Source organism: Halichoerus grypus, chromosome 9, assembly GCF_964656455.1.
Source record: "Halichoerus grypus chromosome 9, mHalGry1.hap1.1, whole genome shotgun sequence".
In the NCBI taxonomy this organism is placed as follows: Eukaryota; Metazoa; Chordata; class Mammalia; order Carnivora; family Phocidae; genus Halichoerus; species Halichoerus grypus.
Window position 1 is genome coordinate 49,510,805 of NC_135720.1, and position 26,467 is coordinate 49,537,271.

Sequence of the window (26,467 nt, forward strand, 5' to 3'; positions counted from 1 at the left end):
TAAAACTCTGTGTGTACACACATGTATGCTTGCAATTATACCAATTGCAGTGCTGTCATTCTGGTGAATGATAGAAATTATAGATAGGGGCGCCTGGTGGCTCAGTCGTTAAGCGTCTGCCTTCGGCTCAGGTCATGAACCCGGGGTCCTGGGATCGAGCCCCACATGGGGCTCCCTGCTCAGCGGGAAGCCTACTTCTCCCTCTCCCACTTCTCCTGCTTGTGTTCCCTCTCTCGCTCTGTCTCTCTCTGTCAAGTAAATAAATAAAAAATCTTTAAAAAAAAAAAAAGAAATTGTAGATAAAGTAAGACCAGTTTGGGTCATACACTGAGATGAGCCTTTAAAATTCAATCCCTGTTTTATACCTGCTGGATTGTAGAAGTGGTAAAGAAAATATTTTATAATTATAATGTACAAATGTGAAGTGCTTTTGAACTATTTCTCCCAAGTTGACCTAAGAATGAGGACTGCAGATTCCTCAATTTCCATTTTGCCTTGAAATGCCCGCCGTTGTCTAGATTGCTTGATTCCTATAGGTATTTCTGAGATAGCATTTAGCTAAGGTATGTGTTATGAATTTGGACCCTTTTTTGTATTCTTTTCCCATTAACATACTTTTTCCTACATGTTTTTTTAAAAGATTTTATTTATTTGAGAGAGTGTGCACGAGTGGGGGGAGGGGCAGTAGGAGAGCATCTTTAAGCAGACACCCGGCTGAGCACGGAGCCTAAGACAGGGCTCAGTCTCACAACCTGTGAGATCACGACCTGAGCGGAGACCTGAGCCGAAACCAAGAGTCAGACACTTAACCGACTGCGCCAGCCAGGTGCCCCTTTTTCCTACATATTTTGAGCATGGGGAAACATTTCTGCCATTTCCTTTTAATCTCTTGCTTTGGGAATGAAATTAAGTGACTATAATGTCCATGTATTGGGTCTTAGTACCAGTGTAATTCTTGGAAGCAGGATGAATGCCTGACCTTAACTAGATAACTCATTCTTGAATCTGTGGAATTCTGTTAATCAGCATGTCTTCGTGGACCAAAAAGTAAGTATGGAAAGAACATAAAATTAACTTGCTTAAAAAATGCCTTTTTTTTTTTTGCATGGCAATCCAGATTTATTGAACTACTGATGCTAAGTTATACAAAATTGCACCACTTTAATTAAGGCTTTTAGTTTACATTTGGCCACCTCAGAGTAGTTGTAACATTAGATTGGTCAATTTAAATACTGTGGCTCCCTGTTGGGATCTTTACACCCACAATCTTTACACCCAAACAGTTAATGCATACAAAGCAACAAGGCACTGTTAAATAAAACAGCAGTAGTTACTGCAACTTAGGCCTTATGACCAACTACACATGATTAAAATTACTTCCCACATTCACATCCGTGGTACTCATCCACCATCTAACATCTCAACCAAAACGTTACAAGTGAAACAATCATTAACAGGCAAAAATACTAAACCTGTATATTTGGTATTGCAAATACACTAAAGCATGAGCAAGCAAGGAATTCACAGAATCTACAGCTGCAGAAGCATGAAAATTATTTACAAAAATTGTTAAATCATTAAAAAACTATTTGAAAATATATGCTTCTTGTTGTAGACCACTACTGTACACACAACTATAAACATTGTTCCCTATGTAAACAAAAAAGGAAAGATATAATAAAAGATTCGAAAAGTGTGGACATTTCCTTCCCCACAGATATTAAAGGCATTGTTGTTAAGACATTATACTGAAAGGACTATCATATTGTAAAAATGCTTCTGTCAGGGGTGCCTGGCTGGCCCAGTCAGAAGAGAACGCGACTCTTGATCTCAGGGTCGTGAGTTCAAGCCCCACATTGGGTATAAAGATTACTAAAAATAATAACTTTTAAAAAGTATTTTTAAAATGCTTCTGTCAGTATTTGTATTGGCATAGAGTATAAAAGAAGTGATAAAAACAGATCTCTTAAATATGTCATGACCAAGTTGAACTCATCTGGTCTGATTGTTTTCTAATTAAATATTAGCTTATGAGTATTTCCATCTAGAAGGCTATATATACATAGTTTTATTTTTTTTTGTAACAAATCATTTTTACAGATAGCTTTCATATCCACTGTGAAAAGTTTGAAGTAATATTCCAGATCTTTTAGAACAAAATTTGCACATAAATACAAGCATTATTATAATGAAGTCTTGGTTTTGTTGATTTTTTTTTTTAGGTGGCTCTAACTAACTACACCTTTGAAAATGTGAGCTTTCATGTTCTTCATCAGCGTTTTCCCCTCTTTACCTTCCGAGTCTTATCAGATTGGTTTGATAACAAGACAGATCTGTACAGGTAATTGTTTTATAACTCTGAAGAGGATAATATCTGTTAAAATGAGTATTATTAGAGTAAATTTACATACAACAAAATGCACACGTTTAAATTGTATTGTGCTTTGACTTTAAAAAATGTATAGACCCTGTAACCACTACCCCAGTCTAGATTGTGAATGTTTAATATTTTAAGAAACTGCTAAATTGTTTTCTTTGGCAATTCTTCTGCAAGTCAGCTGGCAATAAATTCTCTCAGCCTTTATTTATCTGAAAATGTCTTTATCACATCCTTATATTTGAAGGATATTTTCAGTGTCTAATTCTGGGGTTGAGGTTTTTTTTTTCTTCCACCATTTTAAAGATTTCACTCCCTTTTCTTCTGGTCTCCATTGTTTCTAATGAGAAATCAATAGTCATTCTCCTCATTTTTCCAGTGTATACAATGCATTTTTTTCAAAGTCAGGCTTCATGAACAGCTGACTGCTGTTGTTCCTCTGTGTAAGGTTTATAGTGGAGGCGGGGGGATTACTCAGCTCTCCTGATCCACAGTCAGTCCTTAGAGGTTCCTAAGGGATGAGGCTTTCTCAGCAGTCCTGCACTTCCACAGAGCAGTGGACCTCTGCTCTGTACTATTGCCAGGCCTTGGCCCCAAGCAGATTTCCTGACTGCCCCAGGGGAAGATGGCTTTTTGCTTCAATTCCTTCCTCATCAGCGCTGTTTCCTTGCCTGGAATCTATGATGGAAAGGTTCCCTGCCTCTATTCCAGTGGTAGACAGCTGTTGCTTGTTACTTAGTACAAGGCCCACAGTTGGAACAGGGCGGTTGCCTGCCCTTTTGCAACTACCCCTTTCCCAGCAGCAGACATCTTTTGCATCTTTTCTTTCCCCAGAGATGGTGGATCTCTGCTTAAATCCTGAGGATTAGAGTTTCCTGCCAGTCCCACAGCAGCTCAAGCCTTTGCTTCATAGGAGAGAAAAATCAGAGGAAGATGCAGGATTTCATTCCTTTGTGCCCTCTTGGTGGGGGTTCCATGGAAAAACACTCCTCTGGTATCTGGGGTTCCCAGTGGTTATAAACTGTCATGCTGGCCCATCCGTGACCTTTAAGAATTTATTAGCATTTTAACTGGTTCACTCTTAAGTGCTTTTATGGCATCTGCTTCTGCTGCCAGTGCTCTGCCAAAGATGACGTAAGTTATGTGTCCTGTCTTTAGATGGATTTGTCACCCTGTAAAATTTAGTTCACCTGATTTTCTTGTAACCTCAACTATCTGACGGCTTCAAGAAAACATAATTTTGTAGATTATCCAGCTGTTTATTATTGTTAGATTGGATTGATGTCAGTGTCCTTTTGCAGCTTGCTTTATCTGAAACAGAATTCTGTGATTTTTTTTTTTCCTGGTTGCTTTCAAGGTTTTTCTCTTTGCCTTTAGTTTTCAGTAATTTCACTATGATATTCCTAGATGTGGATTTTTAAGAATTTGACTTTCTTGGTGTTTGCTGTGCTTCTTAGATCTTTAAATTGATGTTTTTCATCAAATTTAGGAAATTTTTGGCTATTTCTTTAAATATTTTTTTCTGCCCCCGCTTACTCTTTTCTAAGACTCCAAACTACACGTGTATTAAACTATTTGACAGTGTCCCATAGATCTTTGAGGCTCTGTACATTTTTCTTCAGACTTTTCTCTAACAAGCTATCTTTAGGTTCACTAACTTCCTTCTGTCATCACCAGTCTGCTGTTAAGGCCAGCCATTTTGTATTTCAGTTACTGTATTTTTAGTTCCCAAATTCTCATTTGGTTCTTTCTTTTTATAGTTTCCATATTTTGTTGCCCTGTCTATTCACTCCTTAAGACTATATTTTTCTTTTAATCTTTTAAATATTGTTTTCCTTAGATTCCTGAACATATCTATAATAGTTACTAAATCCAACATCTGGCTATCTTCGGTGTTAGTTTCTGTTTAACTGCCTTTTTTCTTAACTGGGTCATATTTTTTAAAACATTTTTTTATTTAAATTCAACTTATTAACATATAGTGTATTACTGGTTTCAGAGTTACAGCCTGTGATTCATCAGTCATATAATAACTGGATCATAGTTTTTGTTTGTTTCTGTGCATGATTATGTAATGGATATTGTTGATGTTCTCTTGTACAGATTCTGGATTTTTGTTATCTTCCTGTGAAGTGTGTTTATTTTTGCTCAAGTTGGCAATTCAATTATTGGCTGATCACCTTGAACTTATGTAAACCTGGTTTTTCTGCTTTGTTAAGGTGATTCTCTCAAAAGCCAAAGTGTTCTCTGAGCCCCTCAAACTTGTCAGGATTCAATCTCCAAACTCTGTCCCATTTGCATATTGCTAGGGCTTGGTTTTAGGTTTGTCTAGAGTTGGCTTTACTCTAGGTCAAAGGCCTCCTAAGGCATGATTTCTCTGGACTCCCAGCTGGCTGCCCAACTTGTTAATAAAGGGATAATGAGGTCTCTCCTCTCTAGCAACCCCAGCACTGTCTGAATAGTTCTTTTCCAAACCCACGCTCACAGCAGCTGCTCCTTAGTAAGCCTCATAGGGTTTCATCTTCCTCATTTTCAGCACAGCCCTAGGCCAGTTACTCACAGGAAACCCCCGCCTGTGTTTCTGACTGCTAACCTCTGCTGCTTGCACAGATAATCTGTCCCTCAGATTCTAGCTGTGAACTGCCTGAAGTCTGATCTTTGCTTCCTCAGCTTAGCAAGACGGCCTACTTAAATTCTAGCATACTGCAGTATAATTAGGAAATTGTCTTCACCTGGGCTGGGGTTCACTAGCACAGTCTTACGTTGCCTGTTGTTCTTTGCCCAGAAACAATTACCTCAACTGTTTTACCAAAGCAGGAAAGCTAGTCCAGTGCCATTTATTCCATCATAGTCAGAAGTGAAAGTTCCCACCTCTACTTTTCTTTAAGTTGAAGTAAAATGATAGTAGTAAGCTTAGAAAATAGCTATATAAAGAAAAAAGTCCTGAAATTAATATGCCCGGTGTTTGAAATGAATGAAGCTCTGCTTATTGAATTGTAAGGCCACATGATGGTGAGGATGGAAATATAGCCTTAAAAACAACTTGAAACATTTGGGGGAACTGCTTTCTGAGTATGTCATCTCCAGTCTCTTTTGAGGAATCTCAAGGAAGTAAAGTGTGAAGTCACAGAAAGCACTAAACTTATGATCAAAGCCTTATAGAAATAGAAGTTTAGGAGAAGTTATCAAATAAAATGAAACTTTTATTTATTTTTTTAAAGATTTATTTATTTATTTGAGTGAGAGAGTAGGGGGGGGCACGAGCGGGGGAAGGAGCAGAGGGGGAGAGAGAATCTCAAGCTGACTCCCCATTGAGCATGGAGCCTGATGCAGAGGTCGATCTCACAACCCTGAGATCATGACCTGAGCCGAAACCAAGAGTCAGATGCTCAACCGACTGAGCCACCCAGGCACCCCAAAGTGAAACTTTTAATATTAATATTAAACTTAACATTGAAAACTACATTTGGTGGTTTACTCATGAGCCCTAAAATGCAGTAAATGCGTATTTTGCTACCTCTAACTAGGCATTATCTAGGATAAGTAATTGCTTTTGCCAAGTGAAATAGAGAGCTGGACCTAACATACTACATAAAGGACTTGAACTAGACATTAGACCATTTATGTTAGATGGCTTGTTTTACATGGAGACCATACACTCTTTCTTTGGAGATACTTTGGAAGATCACACAATTATATTTTTAAATTTAAGTGAAATCTTACCAACAAAGTAAGTCATACTTTTTAATTTGCATTTGCTAAAAAAAAATAATTGCATTTGCTTTCTACAGTGTTTTAAATAAACAGACACATTTTTTGTAAATTGCCTCAGAAATTAAAGGAACTTGCTAGTCAAGAATTTCTTGTATTAAATCTGTTTGTAAAGCATGAGGGAGCCCTGATTATTATCATTTTGTTTTTGTAAATTCACATTTGGTGTCCTGAAAGCCCTTGATTTATATAAATGAGTTAAGTTCTCAGAGTTGTGTTGTTAGAATGTATTATCCCATGAAATGTTATGTTCCATGTTTAGATTCCTCAATCAGCTTATAAAACCTTCCTAATCCCTACTAGTAATGATCTAGGGAACTCATAGTAGCGTTCTGATTTCATCTGCTTTCCAAGCAATAGTTTTGAATACTATTCCAGTTTCTGAGCTAGGAGCTGTGTGTTGGTAGCAGAAGGTTATGTAGCTCAAGAAGATAATACTCAAAATTTTTTTCTTCATTTCCTGGATGTAGAGCCAATGCAAAGAAAAAAGTTCAGAATAAGTGAGTTTTTACTTAGAATTCTTAATTCTTTTTGTCACTTTCTTCTTAGAAGCCCTACCCCAGAAAATACCCTGTGCCCTCAAGATGCTCTAAGTTCATCCATTCAGCACCTACTCAGGCCTATCATGAGTAGCTTATACTTTATATTTCCCTCCCTCTTCCCCAAATAAAAACTTGTATTTGGGCTCCTGGGTGGCTTAGTCAGTTAAGCATCTGCCTTGGGCTCAGGTCATGATCCCAGGGTCCTGGGATCGAGTCCCACATCGGGCTCCCTGCTCAGTAGGGAGTCTGCTTCTCCCTCTGCCCCTACCCCCGCTTGTGATCTCTCCCTCTTTCACTCTCTCGCTCTCAAGTAAGTAAAATATTTTAACAAAGAAATAAAAATAAAAACTTGTATTTGTTTATTATACTTGAATTTCACAAAGTGTTAGGAGAATGACATAATTCTTTAACAACAAAATTACCTAACAAAATTCTACTTTGTCACATTATTTTTTTAAAGACCACAAGTTAATTCCATTCTCTTTTTATACCATGTGGTGACCCAAATAGGACTAGAAAGTAGGAATGAAGGTGATCTTATTTATTTTTTAAAGATTTGTTTATTTATTTTAGAGAGAGCAAGCAGGAAGGAGGAGTAGAAGGAGAGAGTCCCAAGCAGACTCTGAGCTAAGCATGGAGCCCAACACGAGGCTTGATCTCATGACCCTGAGAGCACAACTTGAGCTAAAACCAAGAGTAGGTCGCTTAACCAACTGAGCCACCCAGGTGCCCCATGAAGGTGATCTTATTTTAAAAGATTACTTTTTTAATTTAAAAAGTCCACTTTTGGGGTGCCTGGGTGGCTCAGTCATTAAGTGTCTGCCTTTGGCGTCCCAGGGTCCTGGGATCGAGCCCCGCATCGGGCTCCCTGCTCGGCGGGAAGCCTGCTTCTCCCTCTCCCATTCCCCCTGTTTGTGTTCCTTCTCTCGCTATATCTCTCTCTGTCAAATAAATAAATAAAATCGTTAAATAAATAAATAAAATAAAAAATCCACTTTGTAAATAATTTTAAAATGTCAGGAAAGATACGGAGTGACATCAGCAAGATGGTGGAGTAGGAAACCCTAGATCCTCCTTCCCCTATAAACACACTGATTCAGCAACAATTCACAGACAAACTCCCTTTGTGGGAAATCCAGAAACTAATTGAAATAATCCTGTGCCCTGGATGAATGCAGAACCAGACTCCCCAAAGCTGGTAGGGAGATTTAGGATACTCACTTGCCAGAGTCCCTGCTTCTGGCCCAGAGCTGTATGATCAGGAAATGGCCCCAGCTCTCTGCTTCTCCCAGAGGAGGAGAAGGGTTGGTTTGCATATCTGGCACCCCAACTTTTCCAAAGGGGCTCTGACAAGTTCAGCAGTCTAGCTGGCAGAGCCAAATGAAGATGGTGGCATGGGGCTGGTAGATGCCATACATCCTCCCCCGCTGCCCAGCACAGAGTGAGTAGATGACAAATCCCACCTCTCAGCTTACCCCTGGGGAGAGAAGGAGATCCATGCATCCAGTGCCCCAACTCCTCCACAGCTACACAAAGAACTGCCATCTGTCTTTCCAGTTTTAGAGCTGTGACAGGTTCAACACAGTCTGGCTGCCTAGAGGAGAACAAAGACAGTGGTTTGGACTGGCAGACACCATAACTCCACCTTCTGCTCAACAAAGAGTGGGTGAACAGCAACCACAGCTGCCTGCTTCTACCTGGGAAGGGAAAGAGTTGGTAGAGGCTCCCAGAATCTCTGGCTGGGATGATTGGTGGAGGCCTCCTGTATAAGGCTAGTCCATGAAGACTGGGAGAAGTGCCTGCTTTGTCTAATGTAGGACACCAACATAGAGAGTCAAGGAAAATGAGGAACCAGGCAAAGATACTCCAAACAGAGGAAGATAGATATCCAGAAACTGACCATAATGAAACAGTTATATGATTTACCTGACAGAGAATTAAAAATAACAGTCATAAAGATGGTCATCAAGGTCAAGAAAACATTATATGAGCAAAGTAAAAATTTTATCAGAGATAGAAAATATTAGAAAGTACTAAACAGAAATCATGGAGCTGAAGAACACAATAACTGAACTGAAAAATTTATTAGAGGAGTTCAGCAGTAGACTAGATTAAGCAGAAGAAAGAATCAGAGAACTCCAAGACAGGTCATTGACTGCCATGTGGTCTACAGAAAGAATGAGTCATTAGATCCATTTTGTTTTATTTTAAAGGGACTGACTGAATCCACACATAATGTTATCTCAGATTCACATTGACAAATCTGTATTATTGAAGGATTACCTTAATCTAAAAAATACATTAAAATGTGATACAATTTTTTGCCTATCAAACTAGTAATAACTTATAATCCCCATGTTGACAAAGATGCAAAGAAAACAAGTACTTTATCATCACTAGCTCGAATGTAAATTATTAAAACCATCTGGAAAGCAGTATGTCACTATGTATTAAAAGCTAAATCATAACAGACCTTTTGACTGTATCTAGGAATTTATCTTAAGGAAATATTTCAGCATCAGTACATAGACTTAGCTATAAAGATGTTCATCACAGCATTGCTTATAGTAATAAGAGCCATTAAATTATGTTATAATCATAGAATAGAATATTCAATAGCTATAAAAATATATAATTATGGGGAAATAGTCAAAATATATTAAGTTAGAAATGCAAGTTATAGAACAGTATTTCTTTATTTGATTTAAAAATTGAATATGAAGTTTTTAGGACAGCTTTTTGTTTAATTCTTTTTAATAGTTTTGTTCAGATACAATTCACATACCATATAATTCACCCATTTAAAGTATACAATTCAGGGGCGCCTGGGTGGCTCAGTCATTAAGCGTCTGCCTTCGGCTCAGGTCGTGATCCTAGGGTCCTGGGATCGAGCCCCGCATCGGGCTCCCTGCTCGGCGGGAAGCCTGCTTCTCCCCCTCCCACTCCTCCTGCTTGTGTTCCTGCTCTTGCTCTCTCTCTCTCTGTCAAATAAACAAATAAAATCTTTAAAAATAAAAAAATAAAGTATACAGTTCAATGATTTTCATGTATTCAGTTGTGGAACCGTTACCACAGTAAATCTTAGTATTTGCATTACCCCAAAAAGGAACCCTGCATCTCCTAGCCATCACCCTCCAGTCTTCCCTTCTCTACTCCCACCCCTATTAATCTGCTTTCTGTCTGTATAGATTTGCCTGTTCTGGATATTTCCTATAAATAAATTCATATAATATGTTGCCTTTTGTAACTGACTTCTTTTAGTATAGTTGTCCAGATTAATTCATATTGTAGCATGTGTCAGCACTTCATTTCCTTTTATTGCCAAATAATATTCCATCATGTGGATATGTACCACATTTTGTTCATTCATTCATCAGTTGATAGACACTTGGGTTATTTCCCCTTTTGGCTTTTTTGAGTAGTGCTGTTAAGAACATTCGTGTATGGGATTTTGTGTAGATGGATGTTTTCATTCTTGGATATATACTGAGGAGTGGAATCAGGGAATTATATGGTAGCTATGTTTAACAATTTGAGGAATTGCCAGACTGTTTGCCAATGCAACTGCACTATTTTACATTCCCACCAGCAGTGTATAAGGGTTATAATTTCTCCATACCCTCGCTAACACTTGTTATTATCAGTCTTTTTTATTATAGGGTGATTTTTTCCTTCTTTTCATGTTCGTTTTCCAGTTTTTCTGTATTAGTCATGTATTGTGACTTTTAAAACTTTTTTTATTGAACAGTTATGTGACTGTATTGTTCTAAACGCCATATAATTAAGGGTTGCAATATATTTGAGCCTTAATATTTGTTAAATGAATAAATTTTATTTTTAATATACTTTATTTTTATGTTTTAATATTCAATCAAAACTTTTGTTCACAGCTTTGGTGGAGGGTTTTTTGTTGTTTGATTATTTTCTTAAAAGCAGGGTAAAGAGATTTATGTAAAGATTTAAATCAAAGAACAGAATATTTGTATTTTCACAGAAAATACTGATTTGACATATATTACCCCAGGTATAATCTCATTAAAGTTATTTTCCTAATCATCACCAAATTACTGTGTTTCTTCCCATGAACACATAGGAGGCATGCTTTTAGATTGGTATTCACAGTGATAACCCAAAGCCTCCATGTTCTTTAAAAACCTATAGATATGGTGAATAATAATTGTATAATTATTGCATCAGCAGTAGCATCTAAGAGAGTGTTAATTTTTTATAATAAAAATAGAGTAACAACAAGCAAAATACTGAGAATAATTATTCTTACAAGTACTTATTTTAAACTTTGCATATTTTCACTAGGTTTTATGCCCTTGAAATATATGGAATTTTCTAATGTTTAACTCCTTTACATATTTTGCTAATGGCTCACATCATAACTCCCTCCTTAAATCCTCATTTTTAATGTGTAGGTTTTAGCAGAATTAAGAGTACTAGTTTTAAGCGTCCACATTTTTCCCTAAAGTTCATAGCATGGATTCTCTTTTTAACAGGTGGAAAATGGTTGATCACTACGTTAGCCGTGTCCGTGGAAATCTCCAAATGTTAGAACAGCTGGACCTGATTGGGAAAACCAGTGAAATGGCTAGACTCTTTGGCATTCAGTTTTTACATGTACTGACAAGGGGTTCACAGGTAGGAAATCAATTTTCTTACACACTTGAAAGTTCTATGTGAGTGACATACTTACTTTTGAGATGTTTGAGGTGATTTGATATTTTGAACTCTATGTGGTACTGATATATAGGTAGTTAATCAAATCTTGTCATTTTATTTTCTGGAAAAGCTTTAATTTCACTTAACACCTCCACTTTTTATTTTCTCTCCATACCAACTTTCTGGCCACTGCTAAGTTTTTCATGCTATTAAAAAACTAAATGACTATGTCCCTGGGATGACATTTTGTTTCTGAATATTGTCAGTGTGATTAGGGAGGCCTTCAAAGGCCCCTTAAAACTAGGGAAGAAGCAGCAAAGAAAGTCTGCCTCTCTTTTGTTTTACATTCCTAATTTTAGCATGTTCTAATTCCCAAATAAAAGTTTAATATAAAAAGGAAGAGGATTTAGGATCAATATAAGTACCTATATCACTTTTTTAAGAAATTAAAGAAAAATAGGATCCTAGAAGTAATTTAATTCATAACTTTTTAATTAATTTCCCATGGATATGAGAGATTTTGTCAAATGCATCACCCAAAAAGAGTTCATGCCTTCATTTCAACAAATATTTATTTGAATACCTTTAATGTGTTAAATAAACACTGTGCTAGGCATCAGGGATACTACATTAATTCACTCAGGTTCCTTAACCTCATAAAATCTTTTATTTTAATTATTTTAATTAGTGTAAGTCTATAACATTCCCCCAATCTACTAATTCAGTAAATACAGCAAAAAGAGTTCTAATTACTTTGGCAAGTTTATTATATTGTTTATAAGCTATTTATACCCCCCACAAATTTTAAAAATGATTTGAGCTGGCTTTATAATAAGAGGCAAAGATACCTTAAAACAACATGAGAACATTTCTGTGAACCCATGCTGGTTCTTGTGAGTGCTTTCCTTTTCTAATACTCCAAGCCATCTGCTTAATAGTGGTTATTACAAACAATCAGTAATTGCTTGATTCAATTTTGTGAGGGACTGGTATTAAGCTGACTACCTTTCAATTCTGGAATCCTTGTGTTTCCTTCTTGGAAAATTGGAATAACATTTATCCATCTCAGGTCTCCTGACTTTCATTCTCTAATTTTCTCAAATAAATTTCTCAAAGATCATTGGCCAGCTTTTCAAATGAAATTGTTAAACTGTATAGTCTTTCCTACATCTGTTTATTATGAAATAGATGTTTTTAAACATAAAAAGAAATCTAATTTTGTCTCTTTCCAAATTTGACTTATTGTATAAGTTATTTGATATATTTTACAGTTTTTATAAAAGTTATAGGAATATAGGAAAAGAATTTATGAATGTTTCCTACAGGCACCTGAAAGCTTACTAAATAACCCGTAGTATATAACTGTATTGTAAAAATGCATCCTTGGGGCACCTGGGTGGCTCAGTCGGTTAAGCGTCTGACTCTTGATCTCAGCTCAGGTCTTGATCTCAGGGTCATAAGTTGAAGCCTCGTGTTGGGCTCCACGCTGGGTGTGGAGCCTACTCAAAAAACCTATAAGAATGCAGCCTTATTCAGAAGAGTAGAACATCCCCTAGATGATTATCATATATTCAAAGACCAATATATTTCTATTTAAACTGTTTCTTCTTTTCTTCCTACTTCACCTCTCTGCCTGCAGTACCGTGTGGAATCAATGATGTTGCGTATTGCTAAACCAATGAACTATATTCCTGTGACACCTAGTGTACAGCAAAGATCCCAAATGAGAGCCCCACAGTGTGTTCCCCTAATTATGGAGCCTGAATCTCGCTTCTACAGCAACTCTGTTCTCGTTTTGGATTTCCAGTCACTATATCCTTCGATTGTGATTGCATACAACTACTGTTTTTCCACCTGCCTTGGCCATGTGGAGAACTTGGGAAAGTAAGGGGTTTTTTTCTCATATTTATAATTATGTTGTTGTGCTTTGTACTTCTTACTAAAATTAGGCTTTAAGTGTCTCTTTGCACTTGATACTGTCCTTTTGAGCAAGATGAATGGGCTGTAGCACAGCTAATTCATTCTTTGTAGTTAACTTACTAATTGATGTGGATGTGGATAACTGTATGACTAATTCATCATCATGAATGGATGACTCATGAAGAAGATCATGAATAGATCAGTCTTGCAACTTACTTGTTTCATTCTCCATGTACATCTGTGGTCTCTTTAAATGAGAGTTACATTTAATTTGTTGATATAAATCACTTTTCAGTGGAATAGTTTGAGGAGTATGATCTCCTATCTCCAGCTGTCACCTCCTCTTGACCTCTTAGAAATGGTCAATTATATTTTTAAGTTAAAATTGGTAAATGTTGGGTTGTATTTATTCATGTCAACCAAATTTTATAAACTGAATAACATTTTTAATGTTCAAAGGAGTGTATATTCTTCTCATAAGAAATACAGAGTCTTCCTTTATAGTGATTTTTGTGTATTTAAAACCAAGTTATAGGGGTGCCTGGGTGGCTCAGTTTTTAAGTGCCTGCCTTCAGCTCAGGTCATGATCCCAGGGTCCTGGGATCGAGCCCCACATCGGGCTCCCTGCTCAGCGGGAAGCCTGCTTCTCCCTCTCCGACTCCCCCTGTTTGTGTTCCCTCTCTCACTGTGTCTCTCTCTGTCAAATAAATAAATAAAATCTTAAAAAAAAAAAAAAAACAAGTTATAGTGTTAGTCTAGAGTATACTCGTTCCTTCATAGAAAGTATTCATGGAAATTATATTGGTAATCCTGTCTTTATTAAGAACAGAAATTTGGAAAAGTTATTTAAAATCTTTCTATTTAAGGCTTAAATTTTTCTTTAAGGAACTTAGTGTAAGATGGTCATATGTTGAGCTGAAATCTGGTATTTCAGTATAGATTTTAGCCATAAGTTTTAGGATAATGCCATTTAAGAAATGTTTCTTTTAATAAATTGTGAATACTGAAGAACTGCTGTTTGGTAATAGACAAATTACTAAGTAAATGAATTCATGTTGAAATATTTGAAAATGAATTTCTACTGGAGTTAAAAAGATTCCTAAAATTGTCTAGTATCGCTATTCTATGATTTGCGAAAGTATTTGCTTAATGTTTTCTTTCTTAATAGGTATGATGAGTTCAAATTTGGCTGTACCTCTCTAAGAGTACCTCCAGATTTACTTTACCAAATTAGGCATGATATCACAGTGTCCCCCAATGGAATAGCTTTTGTCAAGGTAATACTCTCTTGTAAGTGAAAGGTATCGACTGTGGCTTAACCTTTGGAGAGCTGATGATTTGGATTATATGTTGGCATATAAAACAAAGAAAAGAAAAGTTTGCTTGAATATCTTAAAAAGTAAAGATATATGAATCTGCTAAGAAATTATTTTTTAAAAACCAATTACCTTGTTTTGCATGAATTTGGGTTTAAAGTCTTTTAACTGTTAGATTTTAGTTTTTAATGAAATACTGAAAGAAATAAATGTGCATATATGCCTTCTGACCTCTATTAGAATCTGAGACTTAAATAGCTATTTGACAATCACAACGATGTTAACTTACAAGATTTAAATTGCTTTAATGTGTAAACTCTAATTGTTCTACATTATTTTAAATTAAGACTGTCTTAGAAATGATATTCTAATATATTTATTGATTGCATTTTAAGATATCCAAACTAATAATAGGGTCTCTTTTTTCTCTCCCCTTATCTCCCCTTAAAAGAGACCAAAGGGAGCCTCATAAATGAATAAAGACAAATAGGAGAGTGATCTAGGAGAAGATTATATTGCCTCTCTTATGCCAACTTCATTCCTTTTTTTCTTTTTTTCTATTTCCTTACCAGTGAGTCTGACTATAATCATGGTACAGTAGGGCAGTTGATGGTAGCATGGACCCCACGAGCCCTCAGATTCATTCTGGTGTACTTAGCAAAAGTAGCATAATTTTCTACCAGTAAGAGGTTGCTGTGTTCAAAGAGTACCCTAAAATTAGCTATTTAGATAGGAGGAAAATTCTCACCAGAGACTTCATGACCTATTCCTTTTTGGAAAATATTACCTCTTTAACATAATGACATATATTACATCTTAACATAAACATTATGACTGCTTCATAAGGTACACAGAATGAATTAGAGGTTAGAATATGTTTTCGTTGTCACATATGTAGTGGCTTGTTATATTATCTTCCTTTAACGGTATTTTTAAAATTTGCATCTACATTTTGACCCAAAATGTAAAGCTTAATAAAACTAAGATTTTTTAATATTCAGAAGTGTGATTATTCTATACCTAAGGTTTTAATTGTTCAGTCCAACATGCATTACCTTGCACGTGTCTGTGAATCATCTTCAAAGTTAATACTGTTTTGTGGTTTTCATTCCTACTGGACTTCTCATAAATTCTCCCTAGTCTTGATTAATACAAATGATTTTTTTTTGGCATCAACAAATTTTATCACCTCACTATTCATCCCCTCTTCCAGATTGCTAATAAATATAGGCCGGAGGGGATGGCTTAGTGGTCTAAGCATCACATTTGAAATACCTAGAGTCCCTGGAACTGCAGGTTTGAATGTCAGCAGAGTCAACCCAGCTCATCATTCTTCCAAGGTAGATAAATGGAGTTCCATGCAGATTACTGTGTGGGGTCATTAGGATGAGATCTTTAAAAACTGAGGTTTGTTATGAGTGATACAAATCCCGTGTGTCTTTCTGAAAGAGTGGGGGTTTGAATCAAAGTTTTGAAAAAAATTTCCCTCTGAACTTGTTGTATGGTCTCTTATGCATTAGTTGACATCCTCCTCCCTGGAGGTCTCTGAACTCACATAATAGTGCTACATTAGATTTATAAACATTACAGGAACCTTTTAGGAGAAAAGTCCTCTTCAAAAGAAAGAAAATGTGATGATTTTGTATTGATGGCCACTGGCCCTGTGGCCACTCAGTTGTTAGTATGTTTCAATTCATGACAGTTGGCCATTGTTAAACTTTGTGCTTCCTTCTTAATTATCTAAATCTATAACTTTTAAGGGATTTTAAATATTCTTTTTTCTTTATGATAGCCTTCAGTAAGAAAGGGTGTCCTACCAAGAATGCTTGAAGAAATTTTGAAGACTAGACTTATGGTGAAGCAATCAATGAAGGCTTACAAGCAGGACAGAGCCCTTTCACGAATGCTTGATGCACGTCAGCTAGGACTTAAGCTTATAGCAAATGTCACGTTTGGCTATACAGCTGCGAATTTTTCTGGGAGAATGCCATGCATTGAGGTAAGTGATAACAAATCTGTAGTTTTTTCAAGAAACTAAAGCAGCATTAAATGAATATCTGTTGATTGAAGTATTTTGTTTAGACTAAAGAGTTTCATTTCCATGACATAAGATCAGTTTTGCTCAAACTGGAGCTTGTATACGTACAAAATGTTAGGGGTTTGGGGGTTTTTGTGTATGAGAACTCTTTATCTTACACATTGTTCTACATATCTAGATGAGCATACGATAGCAAACTACTAGCATGAGATTTAGTGTCACGTTTATAGCAGCACTTAAAACAACCTTCGTACTAAATAATTCCTTTTAATGTATTGACAGATCTGATGTTAGGTTGGCCTCTCCAAATGTCAGAATGACCAAACATTATATGTTTACTAATGTACCAGTAGATACAAAGCAAAACCTTTGTTCTGCAGAGGTAGTTGCAATTGAAAGACACTTTTCACAGAATAAGACTAATTTTTTGCTATTTACTAAATTAAGGTGTTAATTTAACATGAGTACAATATAGTGTGACAAGAGTAATACAGTAACTTACTAGTGATTGAGAACAGAGTAGATTTGTTTTATTGAGTAGATCTTTTTATGCCAAATGAAGGCCAGAACATTATAGTATACCACATTAGTAGTAGTTTAGAAAGGGAAAAGCAGTAGAAGGATAAAGTCCCCGCACAGTACATAATAGGCAGAATGAACTTCAAAAACTTGTCAAGGGACTTTCAGTTTCAGGTCCAGCATGTCAGAAGCTCAAAATTGTCAGTCTCTCCCCACAACAAGTAAAAAGCTGAACATACTGAAAAATCAGCTCTTCTTAGATCTGTTAGAGAAGTGAGGTCACAGGGCAAACCACTACCCCCAAAATTGAAGAGCCCAGCAGGTAAATACAAAGAATCACAACTCACAAGAGCAGAAACCCAAGAGCACAAACCTCTGTAGGAACCAGTGCTGAGGTAGGGAAACCTGAACTGTAACTGATGAATTGCTGGAGGTTCAGTGTGGATAAGTCTGACAGATTAAGACTCCAGGGGACCCAGTCATCCACAGTTTTGTGAATTTTACCTCTACGAGCTCAACCAGGTTCTCAAAGGTGTCTCTCACACACACACACACACAAAAAAAATTCTCCTGTGTTTCTGGCACAGGGAGGGGAAAGAAACCATTTTGAAATACATCAGAGCATTCTGTTCTTAACAGGGTCCACCTTCAGGGGCACTATTTAACTGGAGTCTAACTGACCTGAGAGGAGGGAAATACCCAGCTCCAAGTGCTCTGGCCTTCCATGTGTAGGAGGGGAAATATGCCAGCCCACTCTAGCCATCCTGTCCCACCAAAGATGGGGAAAAAAAACAGAAGTGCCTGTGAAGGGACGCCTGGGTGCCTCAGTCGGTTAAGCAGCTGCCTTCGGCCCGGGTCATGATCCCAGGGTCCTGGGATCGAGTCCCACATCGGGTTCCTTGCTCAGCAGGGAGCCTGCTTCTCCTTCTCTCTCCCTCTGCTTGTGCTCTCTCTGTCAAATAAATAAAAAATCTTTAAAAAAAAAAAAAAAAGCGCATGTGAAGTCCACAGTCCAGAGGTACAGTTTCACTGAAAGAATCAGACCTACTCATAGAACTATAGAACACTTCCCTCCTCCCACAGATTACCACTATATTATTAAAGATCTATTTATAGCAGTCCTTTTTACCTGATATATCCATCTATCAAAAAAAAATTATAAGACATACCAAAAGCCAAAAAACACAGTTTGAAGAGACAGAGCAAGCATCAGAACCAAACTTAGATGTGGCAGGGATGTTGGAATTATCAGACTGCAAATTTAAAACAACTGTTAGGATGCTAAGAGCTCTGATGGATCAAGTACATGCATGAAAGGACAAATGGGCAGTGTAAGCAGAAACATGCAGACACTAAGAAAGAACCAAAAAGAAATACTAGATATCAAAAACACTTGAACAGAAATGAAGAATGCCTTTGATGGGCTTGTTAGTAGACTAGATGTGGCTGAGAAAAGAATCTCTGAATTTGAAGAAATCTCAATCAGAACTGACAAAACTAAAAAGCAAAGAGAAAAAAAGACTAAAAAAAGAATATCCTAAAACTGGAGCAACTGCAGAAGGTATAACAGACACGTAATAGGGATTCCAGAAGGAGAAGAAAGAAAGGAACAGAAAAAAATGTTTGAAACACTAATGACTGAGAATTTCCCCAAATTAATGTCAGACACCAAACCACAGATCCAGGAAGTTCAAAGAACAGCAAACAGGATAAATGCTCAAAAAACTAAACCTAGGGATATCATTTTCATACTACAGAAAATCAGTAGTAAAAAACAAACTGAGGGTTCTGGGGGGGGGGAGGATGGGTTAGCCTGGTGATGGGTATTGAGGAGGGCACGTTCTGCATGGAGCACTGGGTGTTATGCACAAACAATGAATCATGGAACACTATATCTAAAACTAATGATGTAATGTATGGGGATTAACATAACAATAAAAAAATAAAAAAAAAAAAAGAAAATCAGTAGTAAAATTAAAATCCTCAAAGGGAAAAAAACACCTTGCCTATACAGAAGCAAAGATAAGATTTACATCCAACTTTTCCTCTGAAACCATGCAAGCAAGAAGAGAATGGAATGAAATACTTAATGTTGAGAGAAAAACACTCCAACCTAGAAATCTGTATCCTGAAAAATTATTGTCCAAAAGCAAAGGAGAAATGAAGACTTTCTCAGACAAACAAAAATTGAGGGAATTTGTTGGCAATTGACCTGCCTTGCAAGAAATGTTATAAAAAATTCTTTAGAGGGAAGGAAAATGATATAGGTCAGAAACTCAGATCTACATAAAAAAACAAAAGAGCTTCAGAGAAGGAATAAATGAAGGTAAAATAAACACTTTTATTTTTCTTATTCATAATTGATCTAACAGATTACAATTCAAAATAATAATAGCAACAATGTATTTGATTATGTATGATTTATGTGTATACTTATGTATAAGTAAAATGAATGACAAAGGGTTGGGAGGAATTGGATTATTTCATCATTATAAAGTACTTGCACTACTGTGAAGTGGTATAGTAGTATTTGAAAGTGGTATATTGAAAGTAAATGTATATTGCAAAATCTAAGGCAACCAACCACTTTTATAAAAAGTAAAAAGAGATATATAATTGATGTGTAGGAAAGGAGAGAAAATGGAATATCAAATAGTCAAAATCACAAAAGGCAGAAAAAGAGAGGGAAACAAAAACAAGGGCACCATATAGGAAATAATAAAATCAGTAAGGATGTAGTTGAACTCAACAGCACCATCAACTGAATATAGTGGACATTTATAGACTGCTTCATCCAACAACACCCAAATATGCATTCTTCTCAAGCTCCCATGGAACATGCACCAAGACACCACATTCTGGGTCATAAAACACACCTTAACAAATTTAAAAGAATATAAATCATACAGTGTCTGCTCTCAAATCACAATGCAATTAAACTAGATATCAGTAAGAGAGAACTGGAAAAAAAAATGCTTAGAGATTAAACACCACATTTCTAAATAACACATGGGTCAAAGAAAAACCTCAAAAGAAATTTTAACGTATCTTGAACTAAAGGAAAACACAACTTACCACAATTTGTGGGAATCAGCAAAAGCATCAATTAGAGGGAAATTTATAGTATTGAAGCCATTATTAGAAAAAAAAGAGAAAGATCTAAAACTAATCATCTAACTTTCACCTTAGAAAACTAGAAAAAGAATAAACCCAAAGTGAACTGAAGAAAAGTAATAATAAAAATTATATCAGAAATCAGTGAAATTGCAAACAAGAAATCAAGTGAAAAAATCAAAGAACCCAAAAGCTAGTTCTTTGAAAAGACTAATAAAATCAATAAGCCTCTAGTCAACCTAAGAAAAAGAAGACACAAATTGCTAATATCAGAAATGAAAGAGGGGACATCACTTCAGGTCCCATGGACGTTACACAAATTTGATAACCTGGATGAAATGGACCAATTATTTAAAAGATCTAATCTGGGGCGTCTGGGTGGCTCAGTCGTTAAGCGTCTGCCTTCAACTCAGGTCATGGTCTCCAGATCCTGGGGTTGAGCCCTGAATCGGGCTCCCTGCTCAGCGGGAGGCCTGCTTCTCCCTCTCTCACTCCACCTGCTTGTGTTCCCTCTCTCACTGTCTCTCTCTCCTGTCAAATACATAAATAAAATCTTAAAAAAAAAAATAAAAAGATATAATCTGCCAAAACTCATATAGTAAGGAAATAAGTCTGAATAGGCTTATACCTATTAAAGAAATTGAATTAATAACTAATAACCTTCCAAAATAGAAGGTACCAGACCCAGGCGGGTTTACTGGTAAATTCTACCAAACATTTATGGAAAAAAATTGTACCAATTCTCTACAATCTCTTTCAGATATTACAAGCAAAAGGAATACTTTATAATTCATTCTGTGAGGCCAGCATAATCCTAATACCAAAACCAACAAAGACATTACAAGAAAACTACACACCAATATCTTTCATGAACATAGATGCAAAAATTTTCAACAGATATTAGCAACTCAAATCCAACAATATATAAACAATTATATATCACAACCAAGTGGGATTTATCCCAGGCATGCAAGGCTGATATAACAATCAGAGATCAGCTAATGAGATCCGTCACATCACACACAGGCTAAATAAGAAAAGCCAAATGATCATAACAATAGATGGAGAGAAAGCCTTTGACAAAATCTAATATCCATTCATCATAAAGACCCTCAGTAAAATAGGAAGAGGGGAACTTTCTCAGCTTTATAAAGAATATCCACCCCAAAAAAACCTACAGCTAATATCATACTTAGCTATGAAAACCTTGAATCTTTCCCACTGAAATTAGGAACAAGGCAAGGATGACCCCTCTCACCACTGCTTTTCCAACATCATAAAAGAACTGGAAGCTAATGCAGTAAGACAAGTAAAAGGACATAAAAGGTATACAGATTGGGAAGGAAGAAATAAAACTGTCTTTGTTATATATGGCATAATCCTCTCTGTAGAAAATCCAAAAGAATTAACAAAAAATCCTCCTAAACCTAATAAGCGGTTATAGCAGGGTTGCCGAATACAGGGTTAATACAACAAAAGTCACTTTCCTATATACTAGCAATGAACAAATGAAATTTGAAATTAAAAATGTAACACCATTTATATTAAGCATCCCCAAAAATGAAATACTTTGTATAAATCTAACAAAGTATGTATAAGCTCTCTATAAGGAAAACAATACAACTGGTGAAAAATGCAAGAAGAGCTAAATAAAAGGAAAGATACTGATACGGTAGATGTTGACAGATAAGACTCAGTATCGTCAAGATGTCAGTTCATCCCAGATTGATGTATAGATTGAATGCAATCCTAGTCAAAATCCCAGCAAGTTATTTTGTGGATATTGACAAACTGATTTTAAAGTTTACACAAAGAGGTAAAAGACCTAGAATAGACTACACAATTCTGAAGAATAAACTCAGAGAACTGACAATACCTGACTTCAAGACTTACTAAAGCTACACTAATCAAGGTAGTGTTGTACTGGCCAAAGAATTAGTAGTGGAACAGAATAGAGATTTCAGAAATAGACCCACATAAATATAGTCATCTGATCTTTAACAGAGGAGCAAAGGTAATACAACGTAATGAAGATAGAAGATAGTCTTTTCCATAAATGCTGCTGGGATAACTGGATATCCACAAGCAAGAAAGTGGATCTAGACACAGACCTTATACCCTTCACAAAAATTAACTCAAATTGGATCACAGAACTAAATATAAAGCACGAAACTATAAAATTTCTAGAAGATAAACATAGGAAAAAATCTAGATGACCTTGGATTTGGTAATGGCTTTTTAGATGCAACACCAAAGGCACAATCTATGAAAGAAAGAATTGATGAACCATGAGAGACGATGGACTCTGAAAAACAAACTGAGGGTTCTAGAGGGGAGGGGGGTGGGAGGATGGGTTAGCCTGGTGATGGGTATTGAGGAGGGCACGTTCTGCATGGAGCACTGGGTGTTATGCACAAACAATGAATCATGGAACACTATATCTAAAACTAATGATGTAATGTATGGGGATTAACCTAACAATAAAAAATTTTAAAAAAAAATTAAAAAAATAAAAAAAGAATTGATAAGCTGTACTTCATTAAAATAATTTTCCACTCTGCAAAAAACACTCAAGTGTGAAGAGATAAACCATAGACTTGGAGAATGTGGGGGTTAGGGGCACTGACCCCCCCCAGAGTTGAAAATCTACAAATAACTTTTGACTCCCCAAAACTTAACTACAAGTAGTCTACTGTTGACCAGTAGCCTTACTGATAAACAATTAACACATATTTTTTATGTTATATGTATTATATGCTGTATTCTTACAGTTAAGTTAGAGAAAGGAAAATGTTATTAAAATCATAAGAGAAAATACATTTACAGTACTATACTGAATTTATTGAAAACATCCACATATAAGGGAACCCATACAGCTCAAGCCTGTTTTGTTCAAGAGTCAACTGTATATATACCACATTTTCTTTATCCCTTCATCTGTCAGTGGACACTTAGGTTGCTTCCATGTCTTGGCTATTGTATATAATGCTACAACGAACATAGGGGTGCATGTATCTTTTACAGTTAGTGTTTTCATTTCCTTCAAATATATACCCAGTAGTGAAATTGCTGGATCACATGGTATTTCTGTTTTTAACTTTTTGAGGAACCACTATATTGTTCTCCATAGCGGCTGCACTAATTTGCAGTCCCACCAGTGGTGCACAAGGATTACCTTTTTTTCACATCTTTGCCAACACTCATTTTCAGGGAATTTTTACTTTAAATATTTTTCTCATTATGACTTTTCAGGATCCCAACCATTGCCTAAACTGTAAAGCAGTCATTTTTCTCTTTTTAAATCTTATCTCTTAGCCCTGTATTCTTCAAACTAGGAACCATGGCACAAAGTAGCAGAATCACTTTTAATTTAATTACCACTCCTTCCTTCTTCCCACCCCACCCCCCCACTCCTGCCACTGAGTCCTTCACACTGCACGGCCTTGGGGGCAGCTGCAAGAGTTCTGACTCTTCCAGGTGTAACTTAAATGGGTCAAAGTAGGCAGAGGGAGGTAGACATTTAGGATCAGTATGTGTATGTCTCAAAAGCATATTTGACTCTGACACTAGATGGCTCACCCTTCCAGCTATTTGCTGTCAGATATTTTAAAGTGTATCTTGTTTTGAAAGTGGCAACAGATGACATTGAACATTTTATTCAAACTTGAATTTCAGCTAGATAACATGATTTTTTTTTTAAATGTCTCAGGATATAGTTCACATTCTCAAGGTTTTCTATTGCACTAAAGTTCTCAATAGAATTCATGATTTTTTTTTAAGATTTTATTTATTTATTAGAGAGAGAGAGACAGCGAGAGAGGGAACACGAGCAGGGGGAGTGGGAGAGGGAGAAGCAGGCTTCCCGCGGAGCAGGGAGTCCGATGCGGGGCTCGATCCCAGGACCCTGGGATCATGACCTGAGCCGAAAGCAGACGCCCAACGACTGAGCCACCCAGGCGCCCCGAGTTCATGATTCTTAATACCCAAATTAAGTTTCTGCTACCAGTTTTTTGTTTTTTTTTTTTTTAAGATTTTATTTATTTATTTGACAGAGACACAGCGAGAGAGGGAACACAAGCAGGGGGAGTGGGAGAGGGAGAAGCGAAGCAGGCTTCCCACTGAGCAGTGAGCCCGATGCGGGTCTCGATCCCAGGACCCTGGGATCATGACCTGAGCCGAAGGCAGACGCTTAATGACTGAGCCACCCAGGCGCTCCTACCAGTTTTTTAAAATTTATTCCTTTGTTCATTTAATACTTCCTTTTTAAAGCAACCATAAACAGCCTTTTTTTAAAAAATATTTATTTATTTGAAAGAGAAAGAGCACGAGCCAGGGGGAGCAGCTGAGGGAGAGGGAGAAGCAGGCTCCCCGCTGAGCAGGGAGCCCAATGCAGGGCTCAATCCCAGGACCCTGGGATCATGACCGGAGCCAAAGACAGACGTTTAACGACTGAGCCACCCAGGCGTCCCTATAAACAGCCTTTTAAACACTTACCCGATCCTACATTTAGTTGAGGTGATTCAAATTTTACAGTAAAAGGAGGATGATTATAACTATTGTTTGCTTCTGAACACAAAAGTGCATGGTTCTTACTTTAAAATTTTAAAAGGAATGCTCCATTTATGCCAAAGGGCAATTTTCCCCAACCCTTAGCTTTTATGAGTTTAATAAATGAAGCAGCAGCCCTATGCTGGTCTCCTTAATTTACTTAACTGTAAAATATAATTAGTTTGTCACATTTGTCAAGTTCTACCACCTTTTTGTTTTGTTAGTTTATGCCATGATCTTTGTTTAAACTCACTGATGACCAATGAAAGTACCCTTGTTAGGGGCACCTGGCTGGCTTAGTTGGTGGAACATGCAACTCTTGATCTCGAGGTCATGAGTTCAAGCCCCATGTTGGGTGGAGAGATTACTTAAAAAAAAAAAAAAAATTAAAGGAGCACCTGGGTGGCTCAGTTGGTTAAGCATCTGCCTTCAGCTCAGGTCATGATCCCAGAGTCCCAGGATGGAGCCCCATATTGGGCTCCCTGCTCAGCAGGGAGTCTGCTTCTGCCTCTGCAGCTCCCCCTGCTTGTACGTATGTGTGCACGTGCTCTCTTTCTCTCTCTGTCAAATAAATAAAAATCTTAAAAAAAAATTTAAAAAAAGAAAGTACCCTTATTAGACATATATCTGCCTACTTAATTTAAATCGAACACATGTAATATATTTTCCATCATATAATTATACATTTTTCTTTGTATTCTGTATTATCTAAAAATTATAACCAATCACTGAGATTAAAGTTCAGCATTAACTTTAATGATACTGAAAGAAATTATCATAACACTACAACAGAAAAATTTTGAAAAATACACATACAAACACTCATGCACATACACAGAATAATTTCCTGGCTAATTAGTTATAAAGGCATATAAGAAAGTCCTTAAATAAACAAGGCTTATTCTTCCAGGAATTATGAAGCTGTGTACCTTGTGTAAAGTGCAATCCTTTGTACTTACTAATACACTCACAGGCGAATCTGTGTATTGATTGGTTCCTTTCTTTAAATTCTTCACCTTATTTTCTTCTTGAGTACTTATAGAAAGAATGCTGACACTGAAGACTATTTTGTTTTTTATTATTTTCTCCTTATTTCAATTTTAGAAATATTTAGTAATGAAAAGTATTCTATGTTAAAGTCTATTGATTTATACTAAGCTATGTTAAGAAATTACTTCCAATGTGTTTGTACCAACAGGTTGGTGATAGTATTGTTCACAAAGCCAGAGAGACCTTGGAACGAGCTATTAAACTGGTGAATGACACCAAGAAATGGGGCGCTAGGGTTGTATATGGAGATACTGACAGGTAATGAACTTCCTGCTTTATAGTTGTCTTTTTACATATATTTAGATATTCATTTCAGTATTTGAAATGGCTTAAGGGTAATCCTTCCTAAAAACAGTTCTACTTAAGTCCTTCCCAGTCCTTATGATCTCATGATCAGGATTAGCTCAAGTCCTGAATTACCAGACATGATCTTAAGAGACAGAAAATTTAAGTGGCCTGAGCCACAGACTTGTAGAGATTCCCATGGCACCCCTGCAGGTAGCCAGGTAGATAGTGATCTGTAAAAATACTGCATATACAGGAGTCTAGTCTTTAAAGAAACCCACTTTTTAAAAATGTGAATGATTCCTCATATAGCTGCAGC

The 26,467-nt window shown here is 36.6% G+C and overlaps 1 protein-coding gene across 5 annotated transcripts in view; it reads left to right on the forward strand.

Moving 5' to 3' along the window:
* The window catches only part of REV3L (REV3 like, DNA directed polymerase zeta catalytic subunit), a 179,791-nt gene that overhangs the window by 130,283 nt on the left and 23,041 nt on the right, over positions 1–26,467 (forward strand). For 4 of the 5 annotated variants that reach the window (XM_078054859.1, XM_078054860.1, XM_036105337.2 and 1 more), the window contains 6 exons: positions 2,223–2,341; positions 11,196–11,337; positions 12,998–13,242; positions 14,447–14,555; positions 16,387–16,593; positions 26,012–26,121. In XM_078054859.1, coding sequence (XP_077910985.1) covers positions 2,223–2,341; positions 11,196–11,337; positions 12,998–13,242; positions 14,447–14,555; positions 16,387–16,593; positions 26,012–26,121 — 932 coding nt within the window. Of the gene's footprint in view, positions 1–2,222; positions 2,342–11,195; positions 11,338–12,997; positions 13,243–14,446; positions 14,556–15,807; positions 15,935–16,386; positions 16,594–26,011; positions 26,122–26,467 lie in introns of those variants that run through there. The other variant, XR_013441149.1, reaches the window with a different exon arrangement.